This window comes from Chrysemys picta, chromosome 2 (genome assembly GCF_011386835.1).
Source record: "Chrysemys picta bellii isolate R12L10 chromosome 2, ASM1138683v2, whole genome shotgun sequence".
Taxonomy (NCBI): Eukaryota; Metazoa; Chordata; order Testudines; family Emydidae; genus Chrysemys; species Chrysemys picta.
This window is the reverse complement of record NC_088792.1, coordinates 244,182,155-244,208,908: the sequence shown is the minus strand read 5'-3', so window position 1 is coordinate 244,208,908 and position 26,754 is coordinate 244,182,155. Positions and strand designations below refer to the sequence as shown.

Here is a 26,754-nt window from a genome sequence, read left to right as displayed (position 1 = left end):
CATTATATTGCATGATATTGCTATGGCAATGCTGCACTGTAACATTTCCCTCTATTTTCATGATATTGCTTAGAATGACAACAAACCTCACCATTTCTCAGTTCAGATGTGACACTCACTTCTCCCACCCTCCTTTCCTGCTAAGCAACCAGGGCCGGCTCTAGGCACCAGCAAAACAAGCTGGTGCTTGGGGCGGCACATTTTTAGGGGCAGCATGGCCGGCGCCAGAATGCCGCCCCTAAAAATGTGCCCCGGCCACCCTAGCTCACCTCCGCCGCTGCTGCCACGGCGCGCGAAACAGCTGATTTGCGCACCGCTACTTGCCCTCCCTCCCAGGCTCTCAAACCCAGCCCTGCCTTCTCCCCCCAGGCTCTCAAACCTGGGAGGGAGGGGGAGATCCCGAGCGGCCGTTTCGCGCGCCGCTGCTCCCCCTCCCTCCCAGGCTTGGGCGCCTGGGAGGGAGGGGGAGAAGCGGCGCCCGCGCCGCAGCCACTCGGAGTCTCCCCCTCCCTCCCAGGCTCTCAAACCCTCCGAGTGGCTGTGGAGCGGGCGCCGCTTCTCCCCCTCCCTCCTAGGCTTGAGAGCCTGGGGGGAGAAGGCAGGGCTGGGGATTTGGGGAAGGGGCGGAGTTGAGGCGGGGCTGGGGGTGGGGTAATTAAAGAAAGGGGGGGGGCGGCCAAAATTGTTTTTGCTTTGGGCGGCAAAAATCCTAGCGCCGGCCCTGTAAGCAACATATAATACATTAGGTTTTTTGAGATATATACTTAAACAAACACACACACACACACAGCTTTTCCCTCTGAGTGGAGGAATGGACAGCCCACCACACGAAAGATACTCCTCTGTTATATCAGGTGTCACCGAGCTGCAGTAGCGCATGGAAGCTCTCCGCCGCCCCACTGTCCAGAAGTGAGTGAGCAGGGCCGTAACAGAGGAGCTGCAGAGAGCTCCCTGCGCTACTGAAAGGCCAGTGACTCCTCAGTGATCCCTGCACCTGGCTGCGGTCCTGGTGGGGAAGAGCAGAGTCCTGGCCGGGACTCTCTGCTCTGCACTTTGAATCTGCAGGGATTCAGTGTTACTGGCCCTGTGACGATGCAGGGGGCCTCCTTCACCCGTGCTATCATGGGAGTGAGTGCGCAAGGCAGAGTAGAGATCCTGGCCAGGACTGTGAGAAGGAAGAGGATGTACCCCTGGCTGTATGAGAAGCCACCCTGCAGTTGAATGGATCCTGCCGTCTTGATTATCCAAACTCATCCGAATAAAATCCATGTCCCCCATGGTATTCGGATAATCAGGAATATACTAGCAAAAGTTTCTAGTGTCTACTAGGCCTAAGATGCCACAGTGCTAGGCATAATATAAGAATCTGAATATCATAGAATAGTTATCAATTCCAATGTGCTGATTAAGCATAACTTCCCTTACCTTACAGCATATTGGTTGCCTAAAATGAAATTTACTAAAAGGTGATGTTTGCCCTTTTTGTATTACAGCGGTGCTAGCAATAGAGGATCCATTGTTTTATACCTCAGCACAAATAACCTGTTAATAAAGGGGTAAAATATATCCTATATGCCCAGAAAGGTGATTAAATTACACCATGCTGACAGTAAACTGTGAGCTATGGAAAAAGGCCTGATATCTATACCTCCAAGAGGATCCATGCGTAACAGTCAATTAAGCTGATTATATTGTAGAAGAGCATAGCTAATTAATAAAGAAAAAATGTTTCTTTTTTACCACATCTTTTTTTTTTAAGTCAACTGATTTCATCTAAAATTTACCTCCGTGGTGAAACACTAGTTCTCACTTCTTTAAAGATTACCTATGTCAGCAATCCTGAAATAATAAAATATTGGAACATAGATTCAATTTAAAAGTGTTATTCTTAAGTTTTACAGATTTTAAACAAGCTAGTAAATTACGAATTTCAGGGTTCTTAAAACGTCTGCTCAATAAAAGTATTTGTCTATAACGTGTTTTGTTACTCTTGGGTTTGGATCCTGGAATCCTACCCTTTAATTGTTCCTTTCTTTCTCATTTTTAATAAGTTAAAAGAGTTAAAAGAGTTTAACGGAGAAGAAAAGGTAAAAGAATTATAGTCTCTGTCCAATATGGCAACACGGTTGTGAAATAGGAAAATCACAATCAGCATCTCTGATTTGGGTTTAATCAATTGATTCTATAACTGTGTGAATCAAGATCACACTTTACTTGAAAAAGGGTTTTAGGTTACAAAGAGTTATCAAGATGACACTAAAAGAAGCTTAAGCTAAAATTTATCCGAAACTAGTGACAGATTAATGAAGTAACTTGATGGAGAGTGTCTCTGGGGAAATAGTGGCATAAAATGAAATCTGTATTTGACCAGAGGCAATCCATTCATTTCAATAAGACAAGCAGTGAGACAGGAGAAGCAAAAAAAAGGTATTCTGCTCAGTTTAGCTTTGATTGATGGCAGAACCAATGAGAAGATAAGGTTTTAACAAGTTATTCAGATTTAGCCCTTGTTTAAATTTCATTATAAGTTAACCTTTTCATATCAAGTATGAATCTAGAATTGGTTGATGACTTATGATGGATTGTTAAGTGGACTTTTTTACCCATTCAGACAAATGTCCCACACTGTTATCCTTCTGTGCTTTTCATTTCTTTAGAACAGTGTCCCAACCCATGCCGTGCAGCTCTTAGAGGATATCTGTGTTTGGGGGAGCTGTGGGCAGTGTCATGGGAAATCAAATAAAAATATAAATCTTTAGGGGAAAAATCAATAGATTTAAAATTATTTTTAAAAATGGCTACCCCACCTCAGCCCTGTGTAACGGGTTTGTCAAAGCCGTGAGAACTCTAGCTAGTGATCCAGTGAGACCAGTACAGCAGGCCACTAGAGTCCCTGCTAATAAAATATTAAATCTGTATACTGAATTTACCCTAGGTAAAGCAGTACAAACCCCATTAAAAACATCTATTTATTATGTACAATAGACACTACAAGTATCCATGCCCACAGATGTCATTGAGTTGGATCAATTGTGATAGCTTCACATGCACGCATCGTTCAGGCTTTGTTGGGACTCCCTTCTGGGCTTGAGTTGGTTCAGAAAGATGGATGATCATTTAATAAAAAAACTCAGTGGCTATTGGCATACGGACAGCGGGAAACTATTTTAATGATAGCGAAGGAAGAAAAAGAAAATGCCAAAGTATGATGGCAAATATATGACATCTGGCTTTATGCTGACTGATTCCAAATCATCAAGTGAGATATGTCCTGAAGAGCTAGTTACCAAGAGTATGATGCCCCCAAATTTGCTGCGACATTTGGAAAACAAACATCTGTCACTGAAGGATGAAGATGTTCTTTCTTTTCTTTTCTTTTCTTTTTTCTGGGGGGGGGGGAGAAAACCTGAGACCTTTATAAAATCAACAAGATCCAATTACTCAGACTAGCAGTGTCAACATGAAAGCCCTTTAGACATGATATTGGATATCTGTAGAAATCATATAGCAATGAAAGGTCCATTTCACTGAAGGAAACCTTATTCTTTCATGGGCAAAAGACATGGATTCAGAAGTTCTAGTGCCTGAAGCAGGTAATAAATTGAAAATAGTGTTTGTGTCAAAAAAGAACAACAACAACAAAACATTGAGTTCTTCCCTATTAGATGTATAAGAGACAAGGTGGGTGAGGTAATATCTTTTATTGGACCAACTTTTGCTGGTGAAAGAGACAAGGTTTTGAGCTACACAGAGCTCATTTTCACATCTGGGAAAGGTACTCAGAATATCACAACTAAGTACAGGGTGCAACAGATTGTTTAGCATAAATAGCACATATTCTGAGAGACTATTCAAGATGAAATGGCCTGTTAACACCTCTCCAGTTATAGGACAAAAAAGGAGGGGTTAATGGTTTACAGATTGTTGTGATAAGCCATAAATCCAGTGTCTTTATTAAAACTATGTTTTTAATGTCTAGCAAAGCTATGAATGTAAGCCCCCATGCTCATCTTTTGAAGGTGTTGTGCAGGTTTCTTTTGAGGATGAGGCCTGAGAGGTCAGATATTGAATGATGGTTTTGTGAAAAGTGTTTGCTCATGGGTGCCTTTTATTATTTTTCTGTGTGAGTTCATTTGAGAGCACAGTGATTGTCTTTACCACATAGTTGTTATTGGGGCATTTACTGACTGGATGACGTACACCACATGTTCTGATAGGCATCTGTAGAACCTATGGATCTTGAAAGGTATGTTGTGGGGAGTGTTGATCATCATACCAGTGGAGATATGTCTGCAGGTTTTGCATCTGTTGTTATGGCAGGGTCTGGTACCACGTTTCAGTTCATCTGACCTGGTCTGTGTGGAGCTTGCTTCTGAGTATGAGCTTGGTGAACTGGGGAGTTGATTGAAGGCCAGAAGAGGGGGCTTGGGAAAGATTTCTTTCAGCATATGGTCCCCATTGAGTATGGGTTATAATTTTTTAATGATACCACTGTGGGTTCTAGTGCTGAGTGCTAGGTGACAACTATGGGTGTGCGGTTGAAGGTTTTTTGTCCCCCCCCCCTGTATTGAAGCAGGTTCTCTTGGGGTATTTGGGTGCCCCGTTCCACGATGTCTGAGAACAACTTCTTTCTAAACTGACAAAAAGTGACTATTTAGTAATTTACCTGTTGGTCAAAAATTATGGGAACTGTGTATTTCCTCATTCTTTCCTCCTGTGCAACCTCTTTCATCAACAAGAAAGCCTCATCCATCACATGGAATTTTGACTGTGTTGATAATTGTGTCCCTCCTATGTGATTAAAGTTCCTATTTCCAATCTTCATAGTTATTTCTGATTTAGTTACAGTTACAAAATGTTACCAGCTCAAGGTTAGGATTAGAAGTTTCATAACTCTCTCCCCAGAACACTTCTTATTCTGGAAGGAGATTGCCAGGTCTGAATGTTTGGAAAACCCTGCTTTAAGAAGTATCCTCAGCACACTCTGGTGACATATAGTGTAACTGCTCCCCCACTGGCATATCCCTAACCACTGTTGCTCCTGCATCTGTAAGTTTGATACCTTGTGAATAAGGTTTCTTGTACCTCTATGTGTGTAGTTGTCAAAAGTCTCTCTCTTCTAGCGAGGGAAGGTGAGCAGTGGTTTTATACTTATAGCTTGGGTATTATGGGGCAGTCCTTAGGCCTTTTCACTTCTTAATTTGCTATTTCAGTGACATGTTCAAAATGAAGTCTTTTAAGAGATTATCATTGTTTGCAGTGCAGTAACACCTAGACTGCAAGGGGTGGGGGCACCGTTGTACTAATGCAGTGAACTTATATAATGAACTTGTTGCTTCCAACAGGACAACAGTTTTCCCAGTTAGTTTATTTACCACTATAATACCTATAATGCAGACACATTTTTCCCAGGTCCCCTTCTGTTGCATATTTTAAGCAAGATTCTCAATAAGACTACTCTGGATCTACACCAGTGTAAATGAGATGAAAATCTGCCCCTTTTTAATCAGTCACAGACACATTTACTACTGTTACATACATTTTAAAATACACAATTATTATGGGAGCTTTCCAAAACACAGTAGATATTAAAGAAAACTTCAAAAGACATTCTATTATAAACAAATAGTTTATATTATTTTCTTCATATGCTACATGTTTAAATGTAATTCACCCCTCTGCGAGGCTGTTTTGGAAATCAAGAATGTCTTTTGTTCTAGTGTGTGAAGTGTATGTTGTGGAAGAGCCATAAATAATTGACTTTTCTTGAATTTGAAAGGCAGGATTTGGAGAACTATCAGAAGTATCTTGATAGCTAAAGCCTGATGGAAAGGGTGCCTGAGGCTATTTAATCTTTGTGAAAGTGGCATAATACTACAGTGACCTGCACAATTTGTTGTTTAGTAATCAGTGCCAGACCTGTGTAGAGTAATCACTATGAAATTAAAATGTGTAATATGTTAATACAATCTACCCCCGCTCCCATTCGTTCGGCCAGGCCGCCTTGCAATCCCACAGCGGAACCGAAACCAGGAAAGAGGCCCAATAGACTGCACGCCCTTATTAGGGCATAGTGCTTATCACAGGAAACTTATGAGGGATGTATTGGGGGGAGGGATAGCCCACTGTGTTGGGGGGAGGGATAGCTCAGTGGTTTGAGCATTGACTTGCTAAACCTAGGGTTATGAGTTCAATCCTTGAGGGGGCCACTTAGGGATCTGGGGCAAAATCAGTACTTCCTGCTAGTGAAGGCAGGGGGCTGGACTCAATGACCCTTTGGGGTCTGTTCTAGGAGATAGGGTATCTCCTTATATTATTATTATCCATAGTGTTACCACACAAAAAACGTTTCTGCAGTTTCCGCATTATATTGCCCTTCCTAATAAGGGGACGACAGTAGGGCCACTAAAAAAACCAATCAACGCGTGCCACATTTACTTCCAAAAGACTATATACTTAGTCGTTCCTGTATAGCAATTAGAGGTGTCCCAAAAATGAATTAACATCAATACCAGTCCAGGTCTGATCAACTTGGGCTTGACCCTTCCGCTCCCGAATCCAGCCTAGAGAGTGCGTCGTGGAGCCGGCTCGAAGTCATAATGTATATGCTTTTCCATCTGGCTGTTGTTTGCATGGTCGTAAGTAACTAGTCAACTGTTATTGCTTTGTCTGTGGTTACTTTGTTTGTTACCCCCCACTGTGTTTAAAGTGGAAAAGGACTTTGATTGTTAATGTGTTTCCTTTCCCTTATCTTACTCGTTTAAATTCGGTTACATAGTACTTGTCAGTGTTTTTAATTTAGTTACCTAGTAATTGTAGTTGTTTAAAAATCAGCTACATAGTATTGTAATAAGCTAATAAGAATTAAAAAAAATTAATTAACATTTTTATATAATCATCATCATATAATAAAATTAAGTTGCATTCATCTCTCCTCGTCCCGGGTCATTCAACTCAGTCCTTCACCGAGAACCCTCAGAGAACCACAAGCCCATTTTGGGTAGAACATAATATAGTACACAAAAAAGCTGTATTAAGATAACATTAAAGGCCTCACTCAAATCCACTTAGGCTGGGCATTTCAAAATTAAACTTTTCATTCTACACTTAACTTACACCACTGTGCCTAAGGTTTGTAATCTGTATGTCAAGGGAAATTCCACAGAGAACAGTGTGAATTGAGTGAAAATCTGACTTGCCAGCATTTTGAAGTATCATCTACCACCAGATCAATGTTGGTTCACTATTCTGCTAACACTATATTTCCTAAAAAGGTGCTAGAAAATGTAGTTATAATATAGCATATGAATAGAAGTTGCTTCTTAAAACTGAAAGTCTTGGGCATTTAAAAAAAATGTTGGAGGTGCTGCTAGAAGCTCCATTGTTAAGGTTATTTTAAGATTTGCAGTTAAAGCAGGACTAAAATCTGTTTTTTAAAAACACTTTATGATTCTTCAGCAAATTGATACACTAATGGCTTGATCAAAAGCCCCCTGAGGTCAGTGGAAAGCCCCCTCCACTTCACCTCCCCAACTGATTTGAACAGTCCTTGTTTCAGGCCCAAACACCTCAGGACAATTTAATTTTCTATTAAGTTCTTTTGATCAATAATCTTTAAAGTGTAAAAAGCAAACCTTTTTCACAACATGCAAAAGTGCATTTCAGTGAAGTTCTGAAAAATGCTGCATATTCTTACAAAGGAAAACAACCTATACTTCAAAAAAAAATCGAAATATTAACAATTCTGGAAATTAGTAGTTGAAGGATTCAGTCAATTCCCCACCATCATATAATTCATCCTCACTCATTAGCTCACCTGCCATACAGCCCTCTCGAAGTTTAAATTTGCTCTCTAAAACTTACCACAACAGCAAATTGCTAGGAGATTTTAAATACCACTTCCTATTCAAGGGATTCATTTCCCTTATCTTTAACAATAACATATAGTACAGTATTGTTCACTACAAAAAATCTTAATATAGCCTTGATCTTGCAGTCAACTCTGCAAAGACCTAGGGAGCCACTCAGACAGAGCTAATTTCAGAATCAGGGTCTTTGTTAGTTGCTACAAGAAATAGTTAATATGATTAATAAATGCCAGTCAAGACGGTTTTATGAAAAATAGATCTTGTCAAACAAATCAGATTTCATTCCTTGAGGCGATTACAAATTTGGTTGTAAAGATAAGTGCGTAGCTGTAACATACTTAGACTTTTGTAAAGCATTTGATTTACTACCACATAACATTCTGATTAAAAATTAGGACTACATGATATCAATAGAACACACTTTAAATGGATTGAGAACTTGCTAATTGACAGATCTCAAAAAGTACTTGTCAATGGGGAATCACTATCGAATGGGGGTGTTTCTGTTGGGGTTTCGGAGGGGTTAGTACTGGGCCTAGTGCTAGTCATCATTTTGATCAGTGTTCTGGAAGTAAAAATAAAATCACTGCTGATAAAATTTGTGGATGACACAAAGATTGGTGCAGTGGTAAATAATGAGGATAGAGCAGTCCTACAAAACCATCTGTATCACTTAGTAAGCTGGCCCCATTCAAACAAAATGTGTTTCATACATCAAGGAACCAGGAATGTACACTATTCCTACAGAATGGGGGACTGTATCCTACAAAGCAGTGTCTCTGAAAAGGATTTAGGGTCAGACAACTGAAGGCGAGCTCTCAGTGCAGTTCTGTGGCAAAAAAAGGCTAAGGTGATCTATACATGTATAAACAGGTGAGTAGGAGTGGAGAGATGATTTTAACGCTGTATATGATGTTCAAGAGACCATAATGGAAGGTGCAAAGGCTGAGGTCTTGCATAACTGGCCGGGGTATATTGTTTCAAATAGTCCTTTGACACTCATAACACTTCCTAGGTTTACAGCAGTCACCTTTGAGGTTACATACCATTCCACAAGAATACATAAACATTTGCCAGGCAACCCTGGTAATTACAGGCCGGTAAGCCTAACTTCAGTACAGGCAAATTGGGTGAAACTATAGTACAGAACAGAATTATCAGACACTTAGGCCTAGTGTACACTAAAAAGTTAGGTTGACCCAGCTGCATAACTCAGGGGTATGAAAAATCCACATCCCTGAGTGACGTAGTTAAGCCAACCTAACCCACACTGTAGACAGCACTAGGTCGACAGAAGAATTCTCTCATTGACCTAGCTACTACCTCTCAAGGAGTTGGATTACCTACAGTGAAGAGAGAACCCCTCCCATCAGTATAGGGAACGTCTGCAATGAAATGCTACCGCAGTGCAGCTGCTGTGCTGCAGCTATGCCGCTGTAGCATTTCAAGTTTAGACAAGCTATAGTTGAACATGATTTGTTAGGGAAGAGGCAACACAGTTTTTGTAAAGGGAAATCATGCCTCACCAATCTATTATAATTCTTTATGGGGGTCAACAAGCATCTGGGCAAGGGTGATCCAGTTGATATAGTGTACTTGGACTTTCAGAAAGCCTTTGACAAGGCCCCATATCAAAGACTCTTAGGCAAAATAAGCAATCATGGAATAAGAAGGATCTCATGGATCAGTAACTGACTATTGTCCAGCATATTCATAAATTATCTGGAAAAGAAGGTAAACAGCGAGGTGACAAAGTTTGCAGATGATACAAAATTACTCAAAATAGTTAAGTCCAAAGCTGACTGTGAAGAATTACAAAGGGATCTCAGCAAACTAGGTTACTGGGCAACAGAATGGCAGAAGAAATTCATTGATGATAAATGCAAAGTAATGCACATTGGAACATTATAATCCCAAATATACATACAAAATGACAGGATCTAATTTAGCTTTTCAGACTCAAGAAAGAGATCTTGGAATCATGGTGGAAAGTTCTCTGAAAACATCTGCTCAATGGGCAGCCTCAGTCAAAAAAGCTAACAGAATGTTAAGAATCATTTGGAAAAGGATAGATAATAAGACAGAAAATATTATAATGCCACTATATAAATCCATGGTATGCCCATATATTTAATACTGCATGCAGTTCTGATCACCTCAAAATATATATATTAGAATTGGAAAAAGAGAAGGGCAACAAAAATGCTTAAGGGCAACAAAAATGATTAACAGTATGGAGCTGCTTCTATAAGAGGAGAGGTTAAAAAAGATGAGTACTGTTCAGCTTGGAAAAGAGACAACTAAAGGGAGATATGATAGAGGTCTATAAAATCATGAATGATGAGAAGAAGGTGAATAAGGAAGTGTTATTTAGCCCTTCACATAACACACAAACCAAGGATCACCCAATGAAATTAATAGGCAGCAGTTTTAAAACAAAAATAATGGAGTAATTTTTCACACAGTGCACAACTTGTGGAACTCATTGCCAGGGGATGTTGTGAAGGCCAAAAGTATAACTGTGTTCAAAAAAGAAATAAGTTAATGGAGGATGGGTCCATCAATGTCTATTAGCCAAGATGGTCAGGGATGCAACCCTCTGCTCTGGGTGTCCCTAAATCTCTGACTGCTAAAATCTGGGACAGGATGACAGGGGATGGATCACTCGATAACTGCCTTGTTCTGTTCACTCCCTTAGAAACATCTGGCACTGTCCACTGTCAGGAGACAGGATACTGGGCTATATGGACCATTGGTCTGACCTAGTATGTCCATTCTTATGTTCTTACAATGAACTCATATGACACTTAAACTTAAATCAATAAGTTTTGTCCAGTATATTTCAGGAAACTGCCATATCTGTCACTCAAATGGAAAAGTGGTGGTTTCTCCATTTCTTGATGTTTTCAAATGAAGCTTGCATGCCTTTCTGGAAGATGCAAAGACAAGTTACTGGGTACAATACATTTGTAACTGGGTGAAATATAATGGGCTGTGATATGCACAAGGTCAGACTGGATGATCATCTGGTCCCGTAAACTCTATGAACATATGAGTTTAGAAAACAGAAACTTGAAAGATCTACATACACTTGCTTAAATACAACACATCATAAAATCAGACACATTTCATAATACCAAAGACAGATCTTTCCAGTTTTATTCATAAAATATTTTTCTTCTCCATCAATACATCATACTGAGAACTTATATAACTCAACTTAAAGTACTCTGAAATGGTATTTCTTTTAAAATCTTTGCTGCACATTTAATAAACCACATGTCAAATCAACAGTATTCATCCAAATGCAATAGTTCCAGTACAGACACAAAAAAGGGGGGAAAGTAAGGCTTGAATGGCTGGTATATATCAGGTACAAATGTTTTCTGAATAGCAGTGGGGAACTGGATTGATTCCAAATTGATTAGTTTGGGACTCTGTGTGTGTGTGTTTATTAATTTTAAATACGTATTTTTGGTAAAGATTCCATTGTAGCCAGGGGTGAAAGTAATGTTAAATTATTACCGGTATGGAGGCTGGCTTCGGCTCCCGGAAGGGGAGGGGCATCAGGGAGAAGGGGCAGGGCTGAGGGGGTCAACCTCCCCCAGCCAACCCATCTGCGCTGCCTGGCCCCTGCCGCCTGGGGCTCCGGTAGTGCTTTAAAAGCGCCCAGGGCTCTGCAACTACGTTAATGCACTGCCGTGGCAGCGGTTTAACGTGGGCTGTGTACGGGGCGGTATTGGCTTCTTACCGGTATGCTGTATCGGCCCATACGGCCCACTTTCACTCCTGATTGTAGCATACTTTCCACCATCGCTCATTTTAATCAACATTGTTTGTGAATTCTGTACATTTCTCATGGAAATTAAGATGGAGTACTTGCTTTTGATGAAATAGCTTAGAACAAATGGTCTTGTAACATTACGGATTCCTGAAGTAGTTCAAACTTTTCTGTCAAATGATTCTTCCCATGGACTGTTTAATTTAACAGAAGGTCACTGTGTGCTTAATAAGACAGCAAAAGGACATCTTAACCTGTAATGAAATGGAAAAAAATGTTTCTAATTAGGAATTAGTTGTGTAGTTCTGAATGTAGCAAGAATTGTTTTTAGGGCCTTTTAAGTTCTGGTTGGTGGGCACAGTATGGTATTATTCTGTTGTTAATTGTAACCACTAAGAAATTAAAATCTCATTTAAATTGGGAACATTTGCAGTTTTTGATCAGAATGACATGCAGTCCTTTGGCTGAGCTTGATTCTAATTGTGTTCCAAGAGAGAACTGGCCAGTGGTTGATTAATCCAGTTACCCCACTGTTAAGCATTTTTTTCTTCATAAAATATTTTAATGATCTTAGAATAAGAATTCTGTACCGCTGAGAATCAAATAACTAACCCATAATGAGATCTAGCATAAAAGACTGCACAGATTAATGCAGTAATTTCTCACCTATTTATTTAAAGCTATTTTTCCTCTGAGGACATAATGCCTTACCAGCACTGTATATGTCCGTGCCTGCATTAATCAGAGTAAAATGAACGTGAGTTGTGTCACTGTGCACTCTATCCGATTAATTTGCTTGTGTGTTTGTTTGTTTGTTTGTTTGTTTCAGCATAAAGAACGTCACTCCAAAAGTAGGTGATGCCGAAACCCGCAAAGCCATTCGCCGTGCCTTTGATGTGTGGCAGAATGTAACTCCTCTGACATTTGAAGAAGTTCCTTACATTGAATTAGAAAATGGCAAGAGGGATGTGGATATTACAATCATTTTTGCATCAGGTTTTCATGGAGACAGTTCTCCCTTTGACGGGGAGGGAGGATTTTTGGCCCATGCTTACTTCCCTGGGCCAGGAATTGGGGGAGACACTCATTTTGACTCAGACGAGCCATGGACTTTGGGAAATCCTAATCATGATGGTAAGAACAGATTTCAGTTTAAAAATAGTGAATTCAAGTGTGGTGTGCATTTCCACAATAAGAAAACAATTTCCATACTATCCTGGGGCACGGAAGGACCTGTTGGTGTTTCACTAATTCCACATTAGTGTGGAAATATGTCAATCAATATGTGGTCTGTTAGGGATCTTCGACATGAAACGATTTTTTGTAAATGTAAGTTACATAATTGTTGTTTCTCTTTGGAGATAGATGAAATTCCTTGTAGGAGCTACTGAGTTCATCCAACCATTGAATTATTTATGTAATGTACCCTTCATGTGCATTTTGTTTACCATATTATCTTTAATTAGGTTGAGGAAAAATTGAACATTTAATAACAGGGATATTATGACACAAAAACATCAGTTAACAACAGTAACCAATAGCTAATTAGGACCTACAACTTGGTCTGCTATTTTTTGCCATGGTGATGCCATGGCTTGGTGCAAAATCAACCCTTGATTTGCCATTTTAGGAATATAGTTCCTTTATCCCAGTGTCTACAGATCCATTCTTGAAATTCAAACTGGCAGTGCTTGAATACTTCATAAGCAGCTGATAACCATTTAATTCTGCCTGATTAGTTGGGATGACTCATCAAATTAAGCTTTGTTAGTTTATTATAAGATTTAGTTAATTGGATGAGTAAACCGGCTTCTTGCAAGAAGCCTGGATTAAAGTTGGCCACAGGTTATTAAGATAATGAATTTGGTTGTCTTCAATAGGACCTCTATCACACATGAGGGAGGGGTTGGACAAAGTATCTTTAGAAATCTTTATTTTGTCTGCAGAAAAAAATTAAATATCTGCTGAACTGACGTGATAGATCCATTAACTCAGAAGAAAAAATTAAAATCAGCAATTAAGAACACACACATAATGCTGCTCAGTTTGATGGGAATTTCTGGCTTTCATTTTTTTCCTCAGGGATTTTCCAAGTCAGAGCCTCAGTTTATTGTTAAACACCATTTTCACTTAGGTGCTAGCAACAAGGCTTTAAGTTATTATTTCATTACTATAGATACAGGGTATGGTAACACTTCTAATGGTGCAGTTCTTTCAGTGTAGGAGGCTCAATGAGACAGCAATGCATTGATCTAGACTGTGAAGTCATTAACTAACAGAATGTCTACCAGAAACTTCATTTATATGTTGAATGAAATCATAAATTCTTGACAATGCAGTAAAATCTGTGTGATTGTATTGCTTGTATTTTACCCCCTTTATAACTTAAAATCTCTGCTCAGAACAGACAGAGTTTAGTTAGGTGGAGTTAATAGTAAAGCTGTTGCAGATTCAAATTACAATATTGCATATACCAGTGGTTCTCACCCAGGGGTCCGAGATCCCCTGGGGGGCCATGAGCAGATTTCAGGGGTTCCGCCAAGCATGGTTGGCATCAGGCTTGCTAGGGCCCAGGGCAGAAAGCCAAAGCACCACCACATGGGACTGCAGCCTGAGTTCCACCACCAGGAACTGAAGCCTGAGAAACTTAGCTTTGTGATGCCCCCTGTGGCATGGAGACCCAGGCAATTGCCCTACTTGCTACCCCCTAATGGCGGCCCTGGCTTTTATATGCAGAAAAACAGCTGTTATGGCACAGGTGGGCCATAGAGTTTTTATAGCATGTTGTGGGGGCCCCAGAAAGAAAAAGGTTGAGAATCCTTGGTATATACAGATTTTACTGAGGAAACTGCACAGAACCTCCTATTGTGTGCTTCCTTTTAGTCATCAATTTAGGCCCCCAAAAGAATCTGAGGATTGATATGCACTTGAAAGTTATTTTGGATTAAAGCAAAATGTGAATTTTAAGAGCAATTGCTGTGCCTGTAGTTTAATCCCATCAGGAAAAGACACTCTTATTCTTGAATAAGAGTGTCCACATGGGGTCTGTTGCTGAATGACTGTTGTGGGATAGTGGTTAATATCCCTATGTAGACAAACTCTAAGACTTTTTAAGAGATACATTTCAGTAAGGAGAAAAGAGTGGGAGAGGACTGGAGAGCAAAGGGTTAGCAGAGGTGTGTGAATCCTATCCCTAAAAAGAAGTTTCTTATACAAATTAATACTTTGACCACTTAGAGGGGAAGATCTTGGCATCTGTATCAAGGCTAAACTATTATACCATGGCAGGTATCACTGAAAATTAATATACTTATTATATTATCCATTCACAATTTGCATTTTCTACAGTTAATATCCCGTGTGTTTTGTGTATCCATTTATATTTAAGGAGGGGATATTCCTGTTAAAATGGAACATACTGTCAGGAACAAAACTGGCTGGTGATGTTAACCAGGATTCCACAGTATTGTGAGAAATGAAAGAGACAATTCTCTTAGAAAAATAAGAATGCTTCCAAATTTTGGGGACTGCTGGATTGGTTGTTGAGGATGATATATAATGAAGTCTGAATACCTTGCCAGGACTCAGTGTCAGTGCGCTGAAAGGCAGAGGGGTGCAAAGCATATTCTTCATAGATAACCTTTATATTTTTAAGATTCACTGCTTATATAGCAGTTCTTGTATCATGTAGTACAGTCATTATCTAGTATAGTCTATATCATTTAAAAATCTAGTAAAAGAGCAGAGAACGTCAGTGACAGATATTAAAAAAAAATCTACCCCCAAAATGCTGCAAATATTACTTAGCTAAATGAGTTTTTCTCTCTCTCCTGTTCTACTGCTCTAGAGTGGTTTGGAAAAAAACCAGAACAGCTTGGTTATTTAGCAAAAATGCTAATCAGGGACCCTCTTGATAAGTACCAGGCTCATTTTCCACAGTATATTGCGCTGCTAATGAAGGCAATTTGAATTCTGTCTACCTCAAAAGAGAGAAACAACTTCTTGGAGTGCTAGTAAAACCTTAATACATTGTTATGCTGTTTTCGATAAATTTTGTTTGGGTTACCCCTACATTTGAAGCTCTTGAGTTAATGCAAAAACAACAAGAAAAATCAAGTTTTGTTAGAAACCAAAACCTGACCTGAAGGAAACGTACAAATTAGTTCTTTGCACCAGCCCTCTGATTGTGGTTATATTCTAATGTAACTTTATACTGATTGTCACAATCATGTTTTTTTTCCTTTAATGTCCTGGTGTTCTGAGTTTTCTCATTATGCTCTCTTTGTGTGGGTTTATTAATGTCATGGTCTGAAATGACACATCCAAAGGAATATGACTTTCCTGTATTTTAGTGCTGCTTATCTCCATTCTTACCATAGTAGTATATTTAGGGTTACCATACATCCGGTTTTTCCCGGACATGTCCGGCTTTTTGGTAACCAAACTCCCATCCGGGGGGAATTGCCAAAAAGCCGAACATGTCCGAGAAAAATACCGCCGGCCAGGCACTTCCCCTCCCGCAGCTGCTGTGTGGCTCCCCTGACTCTTCGGCTTTGTTTAAAGCCGAGCTGCCCGAGCGCTACCGGCTTCGGGCAGCCTCCATGCCTCCGGACCCTGAGCCGCCGGCCGGGCACTTCCCTTCCCGGGCTCCGGGGGCGCAGGGTCCAGAGGCACGGGGGCTGCCCGAAGCCGGTAGCGCTCAGGCAGCTCAGCTCTTAAACAGAGCCGAAGAGTCAGGGGAGGAGCACAGCAGCCGGAGCCCGGGAGGGGAAGTGCCCGGCGGGGGCGCATGGTCCAGAGGCAAGGGGGCTGCCCGAAGCCCGAGCGCTACCGGCTTCACAGTTTGCCCTGCGCCCCCGGCTGGGTGCTTCCCCTCCCGGGCTCCAGCTGCACTGGGGAAGCGCCGGCCAGGGGCGCAGGGTCTGGGGGCTGCCCGGCAAACCGTGAAACCGGTAGCGCTGGGGCAGCCCTTTTCACATGGCTGGGAGGGAGGAGGGGGAGTTAGGGCGGGGACTTTGGGGAAGGGGCGGGGAATGGGTGGAGTTGGGGCTGGGAAGGGGCGGAGTTGGGGTGGGGCCGAGGGTGGGAAAGGGGCTGGGCCAGGGCCCGTGGAGTGTCCTCTTTTTTTATTTTTTAAATATGGTAACCCTAGTATATTGCTATGGACCACAAAGCTATCAAGTCGCATATGTTGTGTGGAGAACTGCACTCTCAACCCTCCCCACACCTGCTTTCTGAAGAAAGAATAGGAGAGACTCGTGGAGCAAATGGGCTTCCACTTACACAAAGTCCTCCTCTCTCATAACTCACCAGTCGCTGTGTCTCTAAGACCATTTGTTTCTATGGGGCAATGCATATTGGACTGTATCCTTCTCCACCCATCCTTCATGTGTCACTTGTTATTTTAGGCTTCAATTCTTCCAGGTGTTCCATGTGAGTGGGCCCTTTCATACAGGTGCCCCATTTATTTCTGGTGTCTCTCTGTACAGTATCAGATCAGGGCCTTAGATTTCTATAAGTTTTCTGGGCTGAAAGTGACTCCATATATGTCTATTCCACACCTAATGTAATGGGGCCCTAATCCTAATTAAACAGATGCTTTATTTAAATTTGTTTTAAAAAAAAGAAATATGAATTTTTCAAGCTGTCAGCTGGTGAGAGATGGATCATTTTTATGACTCCTTGCCATTTAGATGCTATATATCACCTGCTTTTCCTAATGGAAAGTTTAGATACTGGACAATGGGTCCAAACCCAGAAAAAGACCTTTTCCAGAGTGTGGCACTGTTAGGGAAATATGGTATCATCAAAATCCCCAACAAGAGCCTATCTCAGAGAATTCATCTAATTATACAAATATCAAATTGTAGTCATAAAATTTAAAGTCACAAGACAAGAAAAAGAGCTGCCTTTAGAACTAAATTTTCCTGCTGCTGTCAGAAAAAATCCTCTACAGTGCACTGCTTCCCATATTTATACATTCATAGAAATGTAGGGCTGGAAGGGACCCCAAGAGGTCATCTAGTGGGTTTCCCTCCACCCTAATGTGAGTCAGGAACAATAAACCTAGACCACCACTGACAGATGGTTTGTCCAACCTGTTCTTAAAAGCCTCCAATGACGGGGATTCCATAACCTCCCTAGGAGGCCTATACCAGAGCTTAACTATCCTTACAATTAGAAAGTCTTTTTTCCTAACATCTAACCTAAATCTCCCTTATTGCCAATTAAGCCAGTTACTTCTTGTCCCCCTTCAGTGGACATGGAGCACAATGGAGAATTGGTCACCGTCCTCTTTAACAGCCCTTAATACATTTGAAGACTGTTATCTGTCTTCACATTGAAACTGAAGATCACATATTTCTTGTTGGATTTCTTGTTTCTTGTGACAAGGCTCTCCAGCAAAACATCTTAATCTGGTCACTGTTAAATCCGTAGATTGGATGTTTTTGATGCACTGTGAGCGACAATAAATCAACACTATTGAGGTGGCAGGAGATAGTTGAGCCACTGAAGAGCCAATTCAGTAGTAGCTCTGCTGTATTCGAGAGTCACAAAGCCCCCTATTCCTTCCATACCTCTGTAGTGCACTATTCTATGATATTTCAATACATTGATAAGGTCATACAAAACAAATGCTATGCTTGAGACACAGGAGATTTCATGTCCTTAAGATATAGAAGAGTTAAGTTCTGTTCACCTACATTGTGCTGTCTTTGTAAGTGAGGGTCAAACAGTCTTTATAAATCTGTACCAAACATTTACTTAAAATTCTGAATTTGTCCCTCTTGTAAGTTTACAAATAGCAAAATAAATTTTAAAAAAGAAGAGTGCATTTATGCAGTGACACAACTTAGGACAGAGATCCACCTCTCAACTTTACTCAGTTAAGAGAATAAAATACATTGGCCAAAGTAGTACTGAGAGTGCAAGTAGCTCAGTCTTTCTCTAGACAGACACACACACACACTTACTTGGAATAATGCAAATATTTTAAAATATTTCCATTAATCATCTCCAGATATTATTTGCAATGGTCACTAGGCTTGATTTCACTATCTGGGGCCCACAGTGACAAAAAGTTGTTTGAAGGTAGAGGGATGTAGTGGTCCAAGAACCGTTAAGTGCAGCCCAGAATGTGGGAGATGCTGGAGTAGTGGTTGGGTCAGGAGCATAACCAGGACATACAAGAAATACGTTGGTTCAGCACATATTGTAGGTAGCCTCTTCTGATGGGGCTTTCATGGAAAGCCTGACATATAATTAATGCTTCCATACCTCTTAGAGCCTCCAGGGCTAGGGGGTTGTAGTTAGAGGTAGAATTCCTTGACTCAATTCTAATTTGAAAAGAGACAGAGACAAATACTTAATGGATCGTGGACCTTTTGCCCTTTCAAAGGAGGAAGACTAGAGGGTCTGAACTAAATGTTCCAGAGTTATGGAAGCTCTTAGGGACCAGCTCCATCTGTTTAGGAACCTATGGGGTTGAATCACCACAATTCTCTTGATAACCTTCAAAGATTACTTGCTGGATCAAGTTCCTGTAGCTTCCTAATATTCTCTGGCACCCCTTCTAACCCATCAAAGGCAGATTCTAACTACTGAGTTCTATCTGAAGCTTCATCTTGGTAGATGGTGACAGGGAAAGAAAGAGAAATTGTGATAAATCTTGGCAGTTGTTGGTTACTGCTGCCTGTCTATTGGAGGAAAGAGAAACTATTGCCATCAGTCTGTCTTGATGACTAAGATGCAGAAATAGCAGTTATAGGTAACAGATTCTGTGTATTTAAAATCATGGCCAAAAATGAATTTGAAGTATTCTTGACAGTTAACAGCGTGTCGGTTCCTCTTCCTTACTATTCCCTTGCATCCTTTTCTTATCTTTTTTCCATCTATCTCTTTTCTACCTTGATTGCATGTTTTATTGTAAACATAATTCCTATTAAATAGGACAAGTTCTTAGGTAAAATCCTAAAGATAAATGTAAACTAAAGAGAGATGAAGATGTTTATAGATCAGGACATCATGGATAAAGACTTACACACCATAAAACTTTTAATAAAGAAACTTAAATTAGAAATGCCTTTCTGGATACAATCCCATCACTAATTCACATTATCTTACATTTTCTGCCTTTTTAATTTATAGCTTTCCTCTCTTCACCAATGTGAATAAAAGCCTCTAACTTTCAAACATAGGCTTTGTCTATACTAGAAAAGTTGCATTGGTTTAACTAAGTTGATTTCAAATTGATCTAGTTGCACTGGTTCATGTCCCTAATGTAGATGCACTTAAACCATTTTAAACCTTTGTTGAAATCAGTTTAATTTGCTTTGGTAAATTGCCTAATTTATTTAAACCAATTTAAGTGCATACACTTTACAGATGTGGACCAGTGTAACTAGATCAATTTTAAATTGGTCTAGTCACCCAATGGTAGCTATTTAATATAAACAAGGCCTTAGAAACCTTGCTCTGGGAAAACGGGGAAACCTTCCCTTCCTGTACTTTGTAATCTGAGCAGTGTTAGACAACAAGGTATAGTACTTAAAATGTCATTTGCTGCCTGGAGAACTGTCTACATTAGCACTCCTACTGTTGGTAGCAATGATGGGAAACTGCAGGCAAAAGCAGAGCGCAGACCCCCTCAAATCTCTGCTTAGATCTATATAGTGGGTCTCAGCTCTCTTAGTCTAGTCTCCCTGTATGCAGTTCACACCTGTGAAAAAACAGAATCTTGGAGTCAAAGTTGAATATGTGGATCTGAGGAAATTTTTTTGGCCCTATTGCAGAATCACCAGTACCAGGACTGCAGAAGCTCTGCAGAAGTCAGCTCATCCTTCAAGATACAGCTAGGATTCTGAGAAGTAGTGACAGTGAAAACTTTTAAAATAGTAACAGAAGATAAGCAATAAATGTTTTGCTAACTGTTTGCATTGAAATCCAAGGAAAATATGTTCACAATGGGCTTGCATTAGAAGAGAACATTTGCAATCTATATGTACGTAAAGTTTGTCCTATGGAAAACCTTTGCAGGGATTAGGTTATTCCTCGTTAACTATTTAGTTCCCTGAAAAATTATTGATCTTTTGCAAACTATTAGCAACAAAAATGAGTTGCCTATGCACATGGTTTGTAGATTCCCAAGCAAAGGTTTTTCAGACATGATGTAAATACAATGTCAAGTGAAACATACTTAGAATCTATTTAGTACCTAGACTGCACTCACTCAGTTTGCCCTGGGTAGTTTGCTAGCAGCCAGGTGAAATTGATGAAAATCCTGATCTCTGAACTGCAGAGATCAGCTTCTAGTAAATTTCACTTTGCTGCCAGCATGGTTGACACAGTGGTGCAGATATGTGCTGCTGGAAACACAAACTAGTGGAGTAGAAAAAGAAGTCTCTTGAGGGAGCTTTCTGTCTCAGTAGTGTTCATGTCATGTGCAATGTTCAGTTATAATAAGAGCCAGTACCTCAGGTTAAAAGAAACTCTAAATTACAGTATCTACATTCCTGCCATTTCATATAGTATGCTGCTCTTACTTAATTGGTCCTTTTCTATATAGTATTTATACCATGCTTAGCAGCATAGTATCTGAGCATCTTCCAGTAATGCATTAAGCTATGTGACTAACATCTGTCAAGAGTTTGTTCTCTCATCCTCTCCCCAGAGGGAGAGGTGTGTGCAGTGGAGTGCTTTGTTTTGGGTTTTTGTTTTGATTATATACATACTTGCACCTTGCTATATATTTGTTAGAAAAGGCAAGGTCAAAAAAATTTACCGTACACTTAGAGCAGAAGGTGTATTTGGTGTAATACTAGACTATTGATGATTCTGTACAAATGTGAAAAACACAAACCTGGCTATTACAGTAATGACATTTGATGATGATGATGCCAATCTAATATTTCAAAGGGCTGCTTACTAACAGAAAAATGACTTTGGAAGTTGCAGATGAAATGAGGGAATTGCTAGTTCTTTTCTCTTCATACCTTTTCCCAAAAAATCACCTCTTCTTATCCTGCAGATAGCCACTATCCAATTCCTTCAAAGTTTTAAACCCTTCATGCCATGAGACAATATTTTCTATTGCTAAAATTCATTTTTGGCAATAGATGCACCCAGAGGAGATGGAACACCCACTGCATGATGGAAATGCAAATGCAAATCAGTCTCTCACACAGCAACTGTAAGTTCTGTTGATGCACCCTCATAGAGTAATCTATCCACAAGGCTCCTGAGTCTCCCCTTGACTGGATTTTCCTACACATTGTGAACACAGCCTCCATTTATTCAGTGTCCAAATACCTTAAGATCTAGCTTGAAACGGTGACTCTGAAGTGTTCAGTGTCTGCTGCATAAAATTCCTCCTTGAGAGTATTACCACTGGGATATAAAGCTATGCTTGAGAACAGAAACACCACTTCAGCCATTCAAGCGATGGAAAACTTGTTAAAAAAAATTACGCTGGTTGGTTTGTGAGGACTCAGTCATTAGGCATAAGTCTGTACAGTCAGGAGAAGAGGATCTGTCTGCTAGACTCTATTTACTGTCAGGAAGCCAGAGGATGGAAAATATTAAGAGTTGGCAAGGTATGAGCTCATTTTTATTGATTTTTTTTTCTTTCATGGAGCACTCTTCTAGCTTTGAGAAAAGTGCTTTTGTTTACATGTCATTAAAAAAAATCTGTTAAACACCAGCAGTCAGCGAAGACAGAGTCTTGTGGATGAATCTAGCACAGTATTCTAGATGTTTAGTTAGTTGGCTGCTTTTAATGTATCCCAGGGTCTGTCAATGTGCAACATCATATGCCTTGCTCCCTTCTTGGTCTAAAATGGAACATGACGAGACTTAGGTGGAATTTTTAATAATATAATTAAAGCAATAAAAAGGTAAACTGCTCAGGTCATCTCACACTAAGCATTTAGCCTTTTTAGCAGCCAGGTGGTATTTATGCTGATGCTTAATTGCCAAACAGAGATTGTCATTATCAGGGCAATGCACCAGAAAGGTAGAGAGACCTGACCCAACACTCTGAATGTTCTTTCTATTCTCTTTGGGCAGATAACATAATTTTTCCAAAGACTTCTTTGTCCCATAATTGGATGCACGATAGGGAAAATGAGACTTCACCATCCTGCCTTGTCAAACTCTGTATTTTATTTAATCACATGATAATATCTAGAAAAGTGAAAAAAATGTATTTGGAATGTTTGGTAAATCAAATTTTTGGTTGAATCCAACTACGTTTCTATCATTTGTTTGCTTTTCTCCAAAAATGTGTGTGACTGATTTTTTCTTGAAAAAACATTGGGGAAGGGGATTTTATTCATGCAAATAAGACTGTTTTGAATGAATGAGCATATGTGATGTAAACAAGTATTTTCATGAATATATTCATGATCTTATGTGGCCCTATACATACCCACAATTACGTGATGAACGAGATTCCCACTGTCCCTACCTACTATTGTGTGAGAATGTAACAAGAGAAAATTGAATGTAAAATCTACTATATGCTGTTGTCATCAGTATGGCCTCTGAGCAGACTGAGCAGCACCCATATTGATCTCTGGCTAGGTCTTTAAGGTGGTCTGTATGGAGAGGACAATCTACTATACTGCCTGTAAATAATGCCAGCTTGTATCATACCTCTCCCTCAGTCATGAAGGACCTAGCTAATTTGAAATCTGGGTCTATGTACAGGACAGAGGCAAATACAGTGCCCAGGCTAAGATGAAAAAGGAAAGGAAATGATTAAAATGTTGTAACATTTTCTAGCTCTCCTCACCTCTCTGTCTTGTGAAAGTGCTCCCCATTTTTTCACAGTCAACATCTCAATATTTTCTTCAGTGTTGCTCCTGTTTGCATCCACTCAGGGAATAAAAAGGTATGTCATGTGATCTAGGGGACCAATCACATAGACCAGTTGCCAGATTTTGAATTTCAGATACCTGAAGAGTTACTAGTAGGGTTGCCAATTTTGGCTGAACATATTCCTGGAGATTTCCTCACATGACATAATCTTTAATTAAAGATAAATCTTTAATTCCTGGAGACTCCAGGCCAACCCTGTAGGATTTGCAGCCCTAATTACTAGCTAAGGAAAGCTTGTGAAAGACCCAGATAAGTTGCTAAGAACAGTTCCTCTATAATTACAACAAATTCATAACAATCATGATCAGTTCACAACTAAAAGACATGATACATAAATTGTTTAACATGAATGGTTCAGGCAGCTCTACTAGTAACTAAAAGCTCATTTAATCCAATGGGAGGGGACAAAGAAGGGAGAAACTTTCTCTAGGAATCCCCAGATTGTTTCATTGGGGGGGAAGTGTCATTTGTTCCCAGGGCTGGTGCTACCATTAAGGCGAACTGGGCAGTTGCCTAGGGCGCCAAGATTTGGGGGCGCCAAAAAGCGGTGCCCCCAATTTTTTTTTATAGCGTTCCTCCCCGAGCACGCGGTCGCCGGTCCACTTCTCCCGCCTCCCAGACTTGTGGCGCCAATCAGCTGTTTGGCGCCGCAAGCCTGGGAGGAGAATTAGAGCGGGGACGGCGTGCTCAGGGAGGAGGCGGAGCAGAGGTGTGCTGGGGTGGGGTGGGGAGGTGCCGCACAGCTCCCCAGGCTGGGGGAGTGCCTCAGGGCGGGGGGGGGGGGCAAATCTGCTGCAGGGCTCCACACCCCAGCTCACCTCTGCTACGCCCCCTCCACAAGCACGCCATTGCTCCTCCACTTCTCCCGCCTCCCAGGCTTATGGCACCAATCAGCTGTTTGGTAACGCAAGCCTGGGAGAAGAATTAGAGCGGAGGCGGCATGCTCGGGGAGGAGGCAGAGCAGAGGTGAGCTGGGGTGGGGAGCTCCCGCACGGCTCCCTGGGGGGGGGAGTTGCCATGGGGGGGGGCGCCTCAGGGCAGAGGGGGGGGAAGCTGCTGCGGGGGAGGCGCCCTCAGGGCAGAGGGTGAGTGGGGAGTTGCTGCAGGGCTGGGGGGGCGCAAGGTGGGCGCGAAACTTCCTTGCACTGGCCCTGTTTGTTCCTGTTTGGTATGAGCATTAGGTTTAGCACCACAAACCCATAACTTCTCTGAGATCCTGGCAGGGCTCAAGCTTTCTGATTGATACCAGGGCTTGACTTTCAAGGGGCTCACCTTTCAAAAGTTCTGAACTCCTAGCATCACTGCCTGACAATATCTAGTAGTAAACCAGCAGTTTAGGGAAAAGATCAGAGCAGGGAGATCAGAACAAGGTAATTGGAAAAACACTTTTTCCGCATTATTTCTATTCCTTTCATGGTTTGCTAGTGTGCATGCTCCGAACTCCTGGTCAGATCATTCATGATTGCACAGTACTTTTGAATATCAGGTCGTTTAGGCCATGCTCCTGCATTCTTAAAGTGAATGGGAGCTTTGCCTCTGACTTAAATGAGTGTAGGATCAAGCCCTAAGTTTGAAACCTAAATATAGTCTTAGAAGCCAACATTTAGGCCTGACCCACACACAGATTTTGTACTGATAAAACTATTTAAGTTGGAGGCATGATTTTTACTTAAATAGTTTTATCAGTTCAACTGTAACCCATGCCTGTTTGGTGTGGTGCTCTGTCCCCCTCTGGTGACACCTAGACCATCTAGAGATTGATGAGTCTGCTACAGCAGTGGTTCTCAACCTTTCCAGACTACTGTACCCCTTTCAGGAGTCTGATTTGTCTTGCATACCCCAAGTTTCAACTACTTGCTTAAAAAAATCAGACATAAAAAGATAAAAGTGTTCCATCACACTATTACTGAAAATTTGCTTACTTTCTCATTTTTACCATATAATTATAAATACTTAAATTAATTGGAATATGAATATTATACTTACATTTCAGTGTAAAGAATATAGAGCAGTATAAGCAAGTAATTGTCTGTATGCAATTTTAGTTTGTACTGACTTCACTAGTGCTTTTTATGTAGCCTGTTATAAAACTAGGCAAATATCTAGATGTGTTGATGTACCCGCTGGAAGACCTCTGCGTACCCCCAGCGGTACATATACCCCTGGTTGAGAACCATTGTGCTATCTTTGCTAAGAGCCATCTGGATTTTAGCTCATGCAATAGAGACTCATACACTAAGCTTCCGAGGTCTGAGGTTCGATCCTGCCCAATGGCAACTGGGTCTGTCATCATTATACAACCACTACCATGGACACAGTTCTATTGATTTAAAGGTGCCTTATACCAGCATAGTTCATTGCCTTTCTCATATGGGAATGCGATATATGGTTTAAGCCCCTTTATCCTGGCAGATCTGCATCCACACTAAGGAGGCTGAACCACTTTAACTATATTAGCAGAGTTAAAGTGATACAGCTTTTATGTATAGACATGCCCTTAGTTGCCTATTTTTCAGAATCTTGGCCTGTGTTATCCCTTTTTTAAATAGAATAGTCTATGTAAGCATCCAGTACAGACATGGGAAAATGAACCCATTTGTACAAAGGTATTACAGCATTTGTTTAAAAAAAAAATCTTAGTTTCATGAGCTCACATGTCTTTGGCAGGCACAAATTTAGCATGTACATTTAACCAGATCACACCATTCAATACATTAATAAATTATAAAACAATGAAAACAAAAGTAATAGATTTGTCATCCAATTTATTTGCCTAGATTTTAGAATATTATAGATATTTGTACCATTTTCTTTGAAGTCAGCAGACTTAGAAAATGTATCTATTTTTCAGATCAGAGTGTTTTTTAATGTTTTTTTTTCTAAACACTTTGCCTGTTATGAAGCTAAATTCCAGGTTTTCCTATCTTTTGTCCAAGGTGGAAGAAAAATACAGACAATTCCATCATGACACTTTTTTAATATGAATTGAATAGGAAATTAAGGAAAATATAGATCCTATGGAAGAAAAGGACTGATCATATTAAATGCCATAATATCTATCAGAGCATATTTATTTTAACTTTAAAAAAAATCTAGCTAATATGCAATTGGTGGTCAGAGTAAATTCATAGAGCAGGTTTGAGAAACCTGTTTTTGATGATTTGGGTGTTGTTTGAATTGAAGACTAACATAACCACTCTCAGTAAGGAACAGTGGATGAAATTTGGT

At 40.5% G+C, this 26,754-nt stretch overlaps 1 protein-coding gene across 3 annotated transcripts in view; it reads left to right on the top strand.

Moving 5' to 3' along the window:
* Positions 1 to 26,754, top strand: part of MMP16 (matrix metallopeptidase 16) — a 309,944-nt gene that overhangs the window by 205,357 nt on the left and 77,833 nt on the right. For all 3 annotated transcript variants that reach the window (XM_065585863.1, XM_005299375.5, XM_065585862.1), the window contains one exon: positions 12,479 to 12,783. In XM_065585863.1, coding sequence (XP_065441935.1) covers positions 12,479 to 12,783 — 305 coding nt within the window. The remainder of the gene's footprint in view (positions 1 to 12,478; positions 12,784 to 26,754) is intronic.